This window comes from Rhinoraja longicauda, chromosome 28, assembly GCF_053455715.1.
Source record: "Rhinoraja longicauda isolate Sanriku21f chromosome 28, sRhiLon1.1, whole genome shotgun sequence".
In the NCBI taxonomy this organism is placed as follows: domain Eukaryota; kingdom Metazoa; phylum Chordata; class Chondrichthyes; order Rajiformes; family Arhynchobatidae; genus Rhinoraja; species Rhinoraja longicauda.
Window position 1 is genome coordinate 29,586,554 of NC_135980.1, and position 14,188 is coordinate 29,600,741.

Genomic DNA, 14,188 nt, shown 5'->3' on the forward strand with positions numbered 1-14,188 from the left:
CCCGCTGAGTTACGCCAGCACTTTGTTCTGTGCAAGATTCCAGCATCTGCAGCTGCTCGACTCTCTTTGAAAGAAGGCCCTTCTGTGCCACCCTGTTCTTGTTTATGAGTGTACTCTCTATATTCACATCTTTGTCAAGAACGGGATTTTCATGGGAAAAGTAATGATATTGCAAGGGTAAGGGGGAGCCTAAATCAATTGTATTTTTTACAAATTACAAATACATTGTCCTGTTTCAATTTTATCTTCTAAAACAAAATTGAAAGGCGATGAGGGGGGAATTCCTTTAGTCAGGGAGTGGTGAATTTATGGAATTCATTACAACAGACGGCTGTGGAAGCCAAGTTATTCGGCAGTTTTAAGGCGGAGGTTGACAGATTCTTGACAAGTAACAATCAAAGGATATTGGGGAGAAGGCAGGAGAATGGGGTTGAGAGGGAAAGGTAGACCAGCCATGATTGAATGGCGGAGTAGACTCGATTGGCCGAATGGCCTAATTCTGCTCTGATGACATATAATCTTTTGCCTAAGAGCGATTCAGAAGAATTTTCGGCTAAGTAGCATCTGAGTTCTTTGACATAATAATGAGAAAGAACAATCGCTGGGCTGAGCAATTTCTTATTTTGATATGAAGATTCATCAAAGAGTTTTTACAGTTAAATAAAGTAATGGACATGCATGATCACTTGGATGAAGCCATCCAAAGCCGCTGTTCTTCCACTGGCACCTTGCAAATGTTTCCACTTTGAGTATCTCTTTTATTTTGCTCGCTCGCTCCAAGTATTAGTCAAGCGAGCCTCTGAACTGTTTCCAATGCATTAACATCTTTCTTTAAATAAGGAATTCATTACTGTGCAGAGTATTCCAGATGTGATCTCAGCAGTGCCCTGTAATATAACCTCCCAATTTTTGTATTCAGTTCCCCTGAAAATAAATGATAACATTCTGTTGATCACTTTTCTTGGCACATTGGGCTAAGCGTGGAAGGGAACAGAAAGTTCTTTCTCGTGACGATCTTCATGTTTTGGAATGGGCATCATTTGTTCCAAGTCACTTCAAACTGAGTACACGTTGAGACTTTTTTCCAATCTCCTTTTACATTTGATTTACTGCGGGTGTATTGCTTCATGGCAGCTCTACACATTGTTCTTGGGACTTGTGTTCAGTAGCTTATCCTCTTTAGTTTAGTTAGGTTTAGAGATACAGCATGGGAAAGGCCATTTGGCCCACCGAATCCACAACGACCAGCGATTACTCCTTACAGTAGTTCTATCCTGCACATTAGGAACAATTTACAATTTACAGAAGCCAATTAACCTACAACCCTGCACGTGTTTGGAGTGTGGGAGGAAACCAAAGCACTCGGAGAAAACCTACGCGGTCACGGGGAGAGTGTACAAACTCCGTACAGACAGCACCCTAGGTCAGGATCGAATGACGGGTCACTGGTGCTGTAAGACAGCAACTCTACCACACTATATGCTGTCATGTTTTGTTTTGGAAGGAAACTACTTTGGCCTTTGGAAGCAGTTCTCATACCATGCGTCAGACACTTGTATATATTATAGAATTCATACCATCTTCCAAGGTGGAACTGACCAGATGAAAGGATGTTTCAAGTCATTCCAGGTTCTGGGATACCTAGTAGTATGAATATCGATTTATCTAACTTCAAGTAACCCTTGCTTTCCCTCTCTCTCCATCGCTCCCCCATCCTAGTTCTCCGACCAGTCTGACGTAGTATGCTTCATAGTCACCTTTCGCCAGCTAACAATGATCTGTTCTACATTTTCCTTGACCTTTGTCCCCTTTGATGTCTCGTTTTCACACCTTACCCTTCTTTATCTCTGTGTCTCCCTCTCCCTTGACTCTCAGTCTGAAGAAGGGTCTTGAACCGAAATATCACCCATTCCTTCTATCCAGAGATGCAGCCTGTCCCACTGAGTTACTCCGGCATTTATCTATTTATTTATTTATTTCATTTAGAGATACAGCGTGGAAACAGGTCCTTCGGCCCACTGAGACGGCGCCGCCCAGCGATCCCCACACATTAACACTATCCTACACACACTAGGGGCATTTTTTACATTTACCCAGTCAATTAACCTACAAACCTGTACGTATTTGGAGTGTGGGAGGAAACCGAAGATCTCGGAGAAAACCCGCGCAGGTCACGAGGAGAACGTACAAACTCCATACAGACGGCGCCCGGAGTCAGCATCGAACCCGAGTCTCTGGCGCTGTAAGGCGGCAACTCTACCGCTGCGCTACCGTGCCGCAATTTATCTATCTTCCAAGTTCTGGCAGTATGTTGAACAAGTCCGTTAAGCAGAGTTGTGGAGCAATTATTAAGCGCACACGGGTGGCATAGCTGGTAGAGCTGCTGGCAGACACCCAGATTTCATCCTGACCTCGGGTGCTGTTTGTATGGAGTTTGCACTTTCACTGTGTGCCAGTTCTACTCCCTCATGCCAGAGGTGCAGGTTTGTAGGTTATTTGGCCTCCGTATAGTTGCCACGAATGTGTAGGGAGTGGATGTGAAAGTGGGATAAATAGAACTAGGTAATCTATAGTCTGAATCATAGACTCGTACAGCATGGAAGCAGGCCCTTCAGCTCTACTTGCCCATGCCAACCAAGATGCCCCATCCACAGTAGTCCCACCTGCCCACGTTTGGCCCATATCCCTGTAAACCTCCCTTATCTTGGTGGGCCGAAGGGCCTGTTTTCATGCTGTATCTCTAAACTAAACACGTATTAATCCTTGACCATTTAGCTTTGACAGCCACATTCAATGGCGTGCTAATATTAATGATTTGTCCATCTGCAATTCCAGTGGGCTGCAGATAACGCTTAGTGAAAAGGAGGATATATACATTATCTAGGATCAGTTTGACCTCATAGACCTGCAACCACCGCAAACAATCATAAACACAGTGTTGCAGTAAATCAGTGGGTCAGGCAATATCTCTGGAGAGAAGGAATGGGAGACTTTTCGGGTCGATACCCTTCTTCAGACTAGCCTAGTCTGTAGAAGGGTCTCGGCCCAAAACGTCACCTATTCTTATTCTTCAGAGATACTGCCTGACCCGCTGAGTTACTCCAGCACTTTGTGTCTATCTTTTGTATGAACCAGCATCTGCAGTTTTTTGTTTCGACTACAATCATATTTTTCTCTCCCCCCCCCCCCCAGACACATCTGGGCTTTGGGTTTTATGATATAGCCATTAAAAAATGGTGGCTTGTTTATTTAAGATGCAACACCATGGAAACGTGTTAATATGCATGTAGGACATTTATTATCCACATTATTTCCCTAGATCTTGTCGACGCCGCGTGATTTTTTTCCCCTCACTGGGATCGGTAAGGATGAAGTGTCTTTTCCATTTGGTTTGGCTACAAGCCTGAGCAGATAATTGGAAACATAGACTTGCCCAGCAAATGCTTTCCCCAAGTAGAAACAAAGAACTGCAGCTGCTGCTTAATATACAAAAGGACACAAAGTGCTGGAGTAACTCGGCAGCTCAGGCAGCATCCCTCCAGCATTCTTCTCCATGGATGCTGCCTGATCTGCTGAATGACTGGGTTCAGTTTAGTTTATCGTCACGTGTACCGAGGTACAGTGAACAGCTTTTGTTGCGTGCTAACCAGTCAGCAGAAAGACAATACATGATTACAGTCGAACAATTTACAGTGTATAGATACAAGATAAGTGAATAACGTTTAGTGCAAGGTAAAGCTAGCAAAGTCTGATCAAGGATAGTCCGAGGGTCACCAAAGAGGTAGATAGTCAAGTCAAGTCAAGTCAAGTCAATTTTATTTGTATAGCACATTTAAAAACAACCCACGTTGACCAAAGTGTTGCACATCTGATTAGGAAAAAAAAAGAAACAGTGGCAGGCAGCCAAACACAACGGCGCGGCCATCTTGAACAAAATGTTTAACTAAAGCAGAATGGTGTCCCGCGGCCGTGCCGCACCGGGCGATGGAAGGCCCCGCGGCCGAGCCGCACCGGGCGCTGTTCAGTCCCGCGGCCGAGCCGTAGTTCAGTACTGTTCTCTGGTTGTGGGAGGATGGTTCAGTTGCCTGATAAACAGCTGAATAACCCTGAGCGCACCATGTGTCCTTGTCTACATTCTACTCTCGCTCTAATGGACTGAGTTGAGATCTGCCGTCAAGGATAGGCCTCGTCAGCCACAGCAGGAAATGCATCCACAGATGAAAGACTCCTCTCTCCAAGCAGGACATCGACAAAGCCGCACCATCATCTCCCGCGAATGGACGGATGTCAGCACTAGTCAAACAAGCCAAGGATGATTTGGGTTGAAGATCAGTTGAATGTTTGAGAAGATTACAATGAAGACAAAATCAGTTTGTAACCATGATTGTATTAACATTATATCAGTATTTGATCAAATTATCAGAGCTCATTAGCCTTCAAGTAAAGTAATGTAAGAAAATAACTGCAGAAGCTGGTACAAATCGATGGTATTTATTCACAAAATGCTGGAGTAACTCGGCAGGTCAGGCAGCATCTCAGGAGAGAAGGAATGGGCGACGTCGAATGACCCGAAACATCATCCATTCCTTCTCTCCTGAGATGCTGCCTGACCTGCTGAGTTACTCCAGCATTTTGTGAATAAAAACCTTCAAGTAAAGCTCATCGTGAACATTGTACTACAAGCACTGATATTTTGCTGTTGAACTCATTTGTCTTTTGGAGACATCTCATTAGCATCTATGAACCTGTTGCTCAAAGTGTTCCCCATCACACAGTCTCAAACTGAAGCGAAGTTTGTGGTTATGTTGTTTCCTTTCGAATCTCTTATCTGCTGTGAACAGCTCATTTTCCCAGACCCAAACCTGGGGACCTCTGGTCTCTTCACCACTCTGTTCCATCTTCAGATAAGCAACCTCCCTGACATCGCACAGTTTAAGAAAGCTTGCCTCAACGCACTCTCCGCAAACCTCAATCAGCCTAAATAGCTCTGAGGAAATGACTTACATTCCAAAAACCCATGTAAACTGTGCCTGCTGAGCCTTAAAAAAAATCTAAATCTCAATTACCTTCTCACTCTTGCTAATTGAATCACAAGACTGTGGCTACTCATCCTCTCCCTATAGCTCAGACCCTCGAGTCCCGGCAACATCCTCATCCACTCTATGACTCAAGTCAAGTCAAGTCAAGTCAAATTTATTTGTCACATACACATACACGATGTGCAGTGAAATGAAAGTGGCTATGTATTCTGGAGCATTTGGCCACAGTTACTACATCTGTGAAGACTTGCAATGTAACTGCCTCATCATTGATGATATTGCTACCAATACTTGCCCCTTAATTAAATGTTAAAGATAAATTATTTCCTTCAGGGGGCAACAGCCTTTTTCCTTGCTTTGTGATCATTTACTTTTGGTCCCCCTTCTTACGAACTGCAATCTGATGGTTTATTTCTTCTCCTAATTGCAGAAATAACTATATATTGTAAGTAGCCTGTGTCTGAATTGCAGCTTAATTTTAAATCATTTGTATCTTTCCCTTTCTCCTCTCCTACGTCCCCCCCCCAAATTTTTTTTAAATCTTTCCTGCTGCAAATTCAGCTGTTTAAAAGTTCCATGAATAAAAACATACCCAAACGTACTGTGATATTGCCAATTCAATGTCGTACTGTTGTGACACTGATCATAATCTTTCTGTGTCAGTTATGCCGTTGCCTGACTAAACAGTTCAGTCACATTGTAAAGATCATCTACTGTTACGGAAGAGCACTATCAGAAGTGCAAAACGTTTAATTTAGCTTGCGATACTTTTAGCAAGTTGATTAAAATCTTGGGCATTCTACTAAGACAATAGTCACGGTTAGATGCATTTTCTAAGTAAGAAAATGAAGGCTTTATCTCCACGATGCTTCCATTTCGCAATGTGTAGTTCTCCTCTTGGCATGCTTGGCATACAACAGGGCGTGATTGGGGTAGAAAGGGAAGTGGCAGCATTGACTGCTCTATTTTGTTTTGGATATAATATGTTATGGGATTGTGTTGGTATTTTGTTACAAACTGGACCTCTGTTTGAGATTCCCAATAAAGTTATTTTACTGCTACTACAGTAGGTTTCTAGGTTAGTAAGTTTTTCCACTGCTACACGGGTGGGTTTAGACTAAATAGCGGGGGTGGGGGAGATAAATTGGAAACACAAGGATAGAGTTAAAGGGAAAGAAAGCACAGGAAAACGTAAGAAAGACACTAGAAATAACGGGACAGGAAGCTCACGAAGGGACGGCAGAGTGTGGCCAAGTGAAATAGGAATCGATGTGAAAGGTGAGGTGAGTAATCGATTAAAAGTATTCTATATGAATGCGCAAAGTATATTAATTCATAAATCATAGTAGCAGATTTAGGTTATTTGGCCCATCGAGTCTACTGTGCCATTCCATTATGGCTGATCTATCTTTCCCACTCACCCCATTCTCCTGCCATCTCCCCATAACCTTACCAATCAAATTTGACAAAATTCTGTGCATAACACAAGATTACTTAAAAGGACAGGTGTAGGAAAAATGAACCATTTAAAGGCCATTACCAGAATCTCCTAGAGTTTATCTAATTGGGTTTGTGAAGAATGAGTCTGTGGTGACTTTTCTGGTACCTCTGCTGAAACAGATTACTTTTCCCCCAGAAATTGTCATTATTGTATTTTGATGGTTCAGTGGGACTTTGATTGTCACATGTACCAAGGTATAGTTTATACCAAGGAAATCCGTTTTTGCATACAGTTCCGTTAGAGCATAGTATAGATTGGCACATCTTGGATTTAGTACAAGAGTGCCAGATTTTGGCACCATTTTCGAGTCCCAGTTGTTATAAGTGCAGGAAAGAAAACTGCAGATGCTGGTTTAAATCTAAGGTAGGCACAAGATGCTGGTCAGGCAGCATCTCTGGAGAGAAGGAATGGGTATCGTTTCGGGTCGAGACCCTTCTTCAGACTGATGTGCAGAGTGCAGAGTTTGTAACCTGGCGATGAAGGCCTGTTGCCCTGGCGGCGTTGCAGGGTCGGCTCCGTGCAGCTGCAGGCTGCGTGTGGTCCACGCGCTCGGTCGGTCTCGTGGAGTGGCGCCCATGAGGTCTAGCCGAGCCCCAGGCTGCTGCAGGGCTTCCAGCGGCCCACTCCAGCATCGAGAGTGCTGCAATAATTGAACATGAATTCCATACCACTAACTCCCACCTCTTGCTTTCATGCAACTTGGGAGTGGTCATGGAAGCTAGGCAGGGAAAGAAGCCCGCGAGATCAGTGAATGCACAAGGACATTAACTGGAGCTGACGTTTTATCCAGAGTTCAAAGATCCATATTGTTAGCTCGATGCAATCAAATTATTGTACGATACTGAATAGAGGACATTATTCACATGGATTTTGCCATAAATACTTTATAAGCAACTGAATTAACGTGCCCATTTTTTTGCTTTAAAAAAAAAAAGGCTCTTGGTATATTCAATTGATGTTCTACTCTTTCTATTCTATGTTTACTAACAACTTCACATTTGTTTCTTCTATTGTAGTTTGTAAGGAGCCTCCTTATAAAGTAGAGGAGTCTGGTTACGCTGGATTTATTATGCCAATTGATGTCTACTTCAAGAACAAGGTACCTCTGATGCTTACATTAAACTTAAAATGTTATTGAGTAATTTAAAAAGTGGGTGATAAAACAGTGGAGTGACTGTTTATTACTGGCTGGTGATGTCCTCTGCTCTCTCTATTTCCTTAATCACATAAAGGTCATATCAAGAACATTTACATATATTACCTCATCAGCTGCCGACTGACAGGCAGCGGTTGAGTTGCTGCCTGACAGCGCTTACAGCGCCAGAGACCCGGGTTCGATCCTGGCCACGGGTGCTAGTCTATACGGAGTTTGTACATTCTCCCCGTGACCTGCGTGGGTTTTCTCCGAGAACTTCGGTTTCCTCCCACACTCCAAAGACGTGCAGGGTTGGACGTTAATTGGCTTGGTATAATGTAAAAATTGTCCCTAGATTAGGATGGTGTTAATGTGCAGGGATTGGTGGTTGGTGCGGACTCTGTGGGCCAAAGGGCCTGTTTCCGCGCTGTATCTCCAAACTAAATTTGACTCCTACACGGTTTAAATTAAAATAATGTTCTGTATATTAAGAGACTTATTTCATTTTTATTTTCATCAGAGCTCTGGAGAATATTATAGTTGAGGGGAGAGAGGTGGGTGGAATATCACTGTTGGCTACGAAGCTTCAGGCGATGATATTACTGGAGGCAGGCTCACTCTAGTACTGCCTAACATCCACGGACAGTTCCTAAAACCGCTGCAGTGTGGAGGAAGAACCAGACTTCCCTATAAGTGACCACAGCATTGATTCCCATCATTGCAATGCCTCGGATGAGAAGTCGTGTATTGGGGCGGCACAGTGGCGCAGCGGGTAGAGCTGCTGCTTTACAGCACCAGAGACCCAGGTTCCAACCTGACCTCGAGTGCTGTCTGTGTGAAATTTGCATGTTCTCTATGTGACCGCGTGGGTTTTCTCCGGGTGCTCCAGTTTCCTCCCATGTCCCTCAAGTTGTCAGTTGATCTACTCTACTCTTGCTCCAAGTTCTTATGTTTTTATGTTCCTGTGCAACTGTTGGACAAAAACAACTAAATTACATTAAGATAAACAGACTTTTCAAGTCTGAAGAGGGTCTCCACCCAAAACGTCACCCATTCCTTCTCTCCAGAGACCCATGGAGTTACTCCAGCATTTTGTGTCCACCTCAGACTTTTCAATTGACAGGTTAGATTTATTGTAATGTAAATGGACGGTGATTGTAATCTTAAATTCATAAGTTTTGGGCCATTCAGCCCCTGGCTGGTCTATCTTTCCCTCTCAACCCCATTCTCCTGCCATCTTCCCATAACCCCTGACACCTGTACGTAATTTTGTTTTATCTTTTAGTTGATTGGATAGTGCACAACAAAAAAGCTTTTCACACACGTGACACTAAACTGAATTAAACCAAACTACTTTTGAATTTTAGAAGAACAAAAAAATTGGAGAGGTGATCTGAAACCTCTGCCTCCACCAATTCTGCCTGACCTACTGAGTATTTGCAACATTTTCTATTCCAATGTTCGAATTTTGGAAGATATTTAACTTGTGAATTCTACCCTTGGAGTTTTGGAGAAGGGGATGGGAGGTAGTGCAGGAGGAAGGTGGACACAGCACCACCCGGTGGTCGGAGCCAGATTTCTATTAAAAATGAAAACTGCAGATACTGAAAATTTGAAGTAAAAAACAGAAAATGCAGAAAACACTCGGCAGGTCAGGCAACGTTTGGAAAGGAAAACAATGAATGGTTCCAGTTGAAGGTCCTGCATCAGAGGTGACAAAGAGAGAGAAAACAAGTTTGTTTTAAGTTACAGAGAGGTGAGGAAGGATGGAGACTCAAGAGACAGCAGACTCTGTATTCTTGAGTAAAGGACAAAGTAGTTGGAGGAACTCAGCAGGCCAGCCAGCATCTGTAGGGGGAAAGGACGAGGTGACCTGTGGCATCAGTGGTCCTTTTTCCATCACAGGTGCTGCTTTGTCTTTTTGAGTTGTCCCCAGCACTTTGGTTTTTAAGGAAAGATGCAAGAGGAAATCTGTGGAATTCTTTGCCACTGAAGGCTGTGGAGGCCAAGTCAGTGGATATTTTTAAGGCAGAGATAGATTCTTGATTAGTACGGGTATCAGAGGTTGTGGGGAGAAGGCAGGAGAAATTAGGTCAGGAAGGAGAGAAAGATCAGCCATGATTGAATGGCGGAGTAGACTTGATAGACTTAATTCTACTCTTATTCCTTATGACCTTATTGTACAAAGGTCTAACTCTGAGCACAAGGTTGCTGTGGAAAAATTTATCAATGGGTTAGTGCGACATTGGGATGAGCGGAAATGATCAGAAGCCATGAGATGAGGGGGGAGAGAAAGAGAGAGAGAGAGAGAGAGAGAGAGAGAATGCAATGGACCATGAAGAAGTGCCAGCTGCAGGGCTTTAGGACTTGCTAATGGAAAGGGGAAGAACTGAGCTAATGGCACTGATGGATGGCCCTCAGATGCACTATGCTAGATTAGAAGTGTTATTTTTAGGCTTTTCTATTTTTGATATGGAAGTGGAAGCTCAATGCCACAGCTGGTAGAACTGCTGCCTGATCGCTCCAGGGACCTATGGGTCCTCTTTATGTGGAGAGGATGTTTCCACTTGTGGGAGAGTTTAGGACCAGAGGTCATTGCCTCAGAATTAAAAGACGTTCCTTTAGGAAGGAGATGAGGTCAGACGGTGGTGAATCTGTGGAATTCTTTGCCACAGACGGCTGTGGAGGCCAAGTCAGTGGATATTTTAAAAGCAAGAGATAGATGAATTCTTGATTGGTGCGGGTGTCAGGGGTTATGGGGAGAAGGCAGGGGAATGAGGTTAGGAGGGAGAGATCGATCATCCATGATTGAATGGCAGAGTGGACTTGATGGGCCAAATGGCCTAATTCTACTCCTATCACTTATGACCTTATGACCTCTCTAGTCCTGAAGACAGGAGAAAGGCCAATGTTCCTTTGTCTAGCGAGGGCAAGGGGGACAACCAGAAGATTGTAGGCCAGCAGGCCCTGCGGCACCGGTTGGGAAATAACTGGAGACGATTGTTGAAGAAAGGATGTGCATGCTTTTGGAAAAGTATGGATTTATTAGAGATGGTAGGCCTAGCTTCATGTTGGGGTGATCCTGTTTCTCATATTTGATTGGAGATACAAGAAAGTGCAGACGCTGGAAATCCTGAGCAAAGAAACGAAAGGTTGGAGAATGGACACAAAATGCTGGGGCAACTCAGCGGGTCAGGCAGCATCTCTGGAGAAAGGGAATAGGTGACGTTTCCAGCATTTTGTGTCTATCTTCGTTGTAAACAAGCATCTGCAGTTCCTTCCTACACAAAATGTTGGAGGAATTTAGTGGGTCAGGCGGGCGGCATCTGTGCAGAGAATAAGCAGACAGTGTTTCTGAAGAAGGGTCCTGACCCAAAATGTCTGATCTGCTGAGTTCCTCCAGCCTTTTGCCTCATTTTGTTCACAAATTTGATTGTTTTTTTTAAAGGAAGTGATAAAGATGATTGAAGAGAGTAGGAAAATAGACGCAAAATGATGGAGTAACTCAGCGGGACAGGCAGCATCTCTGGAGAGAAGGGATAAGTGATGTTTTGGGTCGAGACCCTACTTGTCGACCCGAAACGTCACCCTTTCCTTTTCTCCAGAGATACTGCCTGTCCCACTGAGTTACTCCAGCATTTTGTGTCTTTGCTTTAAACCAACATCTGCAGTTTGCTTTCTGCAGAGACCGTTCCCTCTGTAACTCCCTGGTCCACTCGTCCCTTCCCACCCAAACCACTACCTCCCCAGGTACTTTCTCCGCTGCTCTAGATGTCAATTTCTCTACATCGGCGAGACCAGGCGCAGGCTCGGCGATCGTTTCGCTCAACACCTCCGCTCAGTCCGCCTTAACCAACCTGATCGCCCGGTGGCTCAGCACTTCAACTCCCCCTCCCATTCCCAATCTTACCTTTCTGTCCTGGACCTCCTCCATTGTCAGAGTGAGGCCCAGTGCAAATTGGAGGAACAGCACCTCATATTTCGCTTGGGTAGTTTACACCCCAGCAATATGAATATTGATTTCTCTAACTTCAGATAGTTCCTCTTTCCCTCTCTCTCCATCCCCTTCCCAGTTCTCCCACTAGTCTTCCTGCCTTCAACTACATCCTATCTTTGTCGTCTCGCCCCCTCCCCTGACATCAGTCTGAAGATGGGTCTCGACCTGAAACGTCACCCATTCCTTCTCTCCAGAGATGCTGCCTTGCCCGCTGAGTTACTCCAGCATTTTTTGTCTATCTTCAATTTATACCAGCATCTGCAGTTTTTTTCCTACGTATCTGCAGTTTCTTCCTACACAGGAACAATGGAAGTTGTCAACATGCATTTTAGTAAAGCATTTGATAATGTTCCTCATGGTGGATTGGTCCAGGTGATTACCTGCACATTTCCCACTGTCTTTGCTTCGCAAGAATCTATTTGATATTTTAATCTCTTAGTTTGAATTTTTTTTGTTTTAGTGCAACGATTAAAACCGCATTTTGTCAAAACTTAAAGTTAAAGTGAGTTCATATTTGAAAAAGGTTTGAAATAAAACATTTTTTTTTTGGTCAGGAAGAACCGAAGAAAGTCTGTTTCACGTATGATTTGTTCCTAAACCTGGAAGGAAACCCACCCGTGAATCACCTGCGCTGTGAGAAGCTCACCTTTAACAACCCGACCAAGGAGTTTCGGCGCAAGCTTGTGAAGGCAGGAGGGGTAGGTTCCTGCTGTTGTTGCTCGCCTTCTCTTCACTCTTTCTTCACAGTCCTGGTAATGGAAGCCACGGTGGCGCAGCGGTAGAGTTGCTGCCTCACAGCGCCAGAGACCCGGGTTCAATCCTGACTACGGGTGTTTTCTGTACGGAGTTTATACGTTCTCCCCGTGACCTGCGTGAGTTTTCTCCGAGGTGTTTGGTTTCCTCCCACACTCCAAAGACGTACAGGTTGTAGGTTAATTGGCTTAAGAAAATGTCTGAAAAAGGGTCTCGACCCGAAACGTCACCGATTCCTTCTCTCCCGAGATGCTGCCTGACCTGCTGAGTTACTCCAGCATTTTGTGAATAAAAAGGTTAATTGGCTTGGTATAAATGTAAATTGTCTCTAGTGTGTGTAGGATAGTGTTAATGTACGGCGATCGCTGGTCGGTGCGGACTCGGTGGGCTGAAGGGCCTGTTAGGATGTGGGAGGAAACCCTCGCGGTCACAGGGAGAACGTGCAAACTCCACACAGACAGCACCCGTAGTCAGGATCGAACCCGGGTCTCTGATTGGTTTAGAGGGATAAGGGCCAAGTGCGGACAGGTGGGACTAGTGTAGGTGAGACATGTTGGTCAGTGTGGGCCGAAGGGCCTGTTTCCCCGCTGTATAACTATGACACTATGAATCTAATTAACTTCGCTGCTTATAGCGTATGTCACAGTGCTTCAAAAGTACTTTCCTTTCTTGAGACAGTGCCCAGCGCTCAGGATAATTCAGCTGTTATCAACTGAACCATCCTACCACAACCAGAGAGCAGTGCTGAAATACTATCTACCTCTTTGGTGACCCTCAGACGATCCATGATCGGACTTTGTTGACTTTACCTTGCACTAAACATTATTCCCATGTCATGTATCTGTACATTGTAAATAGCACGATTGTAATCATGTATTGTCTTTCTGCTGACCGGATAGCACGCAACAAAAGCTTTTCACTGTACTCGGTACACGTGACAATAAACGAAACCGAACGGAAGTGTAGGAGGCAGGAAGGGTGCCTTGGATGTTGAGAAGTACCAAGAGGAAAGTGAAAAGTGGCAATAGTTATTGATGGCCTTGAGAAATTATGTATTTGCAGAACACATGCATCAGAATATAGACACAAAAGGATGGAGTAACTGCGGGTCAGGCAGAATCTCTGGAGAAAAGGAATAGGTGATGTTTTGGGTCGAAACCCCTCTTCAGACTTGAGAGTCAGGAGAGAGGGAAAGTAGAGATATGAAAAGGTACAAAGAACAAAAGAATGAAAGGTGTGAAAAGAACAAATCAAGGCATCAGAATGTCATGTATTTTAGCAGCATTGTCCAATGTTGAAGAAAAGTTCACAAGTAATTAGAACAGAGAACAGTAAAGTATAGGAAAAAAACTGCAGATGCTGGTTTAAATCGAAGGTAGACACAAAATGTTGGAGTAACTCAGCGGGACAGGCAGCATCTCTGGAGAAAAGGAATGGGTGACGTTTCGGGTCAAGACCCTTCTTCAGACTGATGTCAGTGGATGGGGCAGTAGAAGGGCGGTAGAGTTGCTGCCTCACAGCGCCAGAGACTCAGATTCAATCCTGACTGAGGGTACTGTCTGTATGGAGTTTGTACGATCTCCTTGTGATCACGTGGGTTTTGTCCGGGTGCTCCGGTTTCCTCTCGCACTCTTCTGCCCTACTGATGCCAACATGAAGTTAGAAGCGGGCATGTACATTGATCATTGCACAGTATTCAGTTTCATTCTGAACACCTCAGAAAGTGTAACACGGCAAAGACGTGTAGGTTAATTGGTTTCTGT

General features: G+C 44.3%; 1 protein-coding gene across 2 annotated transcripts in view; it reads left to right on the top strand.

Annotated features, from left to right (window-relative positions):
* mllt1a (MLLT1 super elongation complex subunit a) overlaps positions 1 to 14,188 on the top strand; it is a 52,191-nt gene that overhangs the window by 17,963 nt on the left and 20,040 nt on the right. For both annotated transcript variants that reach the window (XM_078423993.1, XM_078423994.1), the window contains exons 2-3: positions 7,557 to 7,639; positions 12,227 to 12,370. In XM_078423993.1, coding sequence (XP_078280119.1) covers positions 7,557 to 7,639; positions 12,227 to 12,370 — 227 coding nt within the window. The remainder of the gene's footprint in view (positions 1 to 7,556; positions 7,640 to 12,226; positions 12,371 to 14,188) is intronic.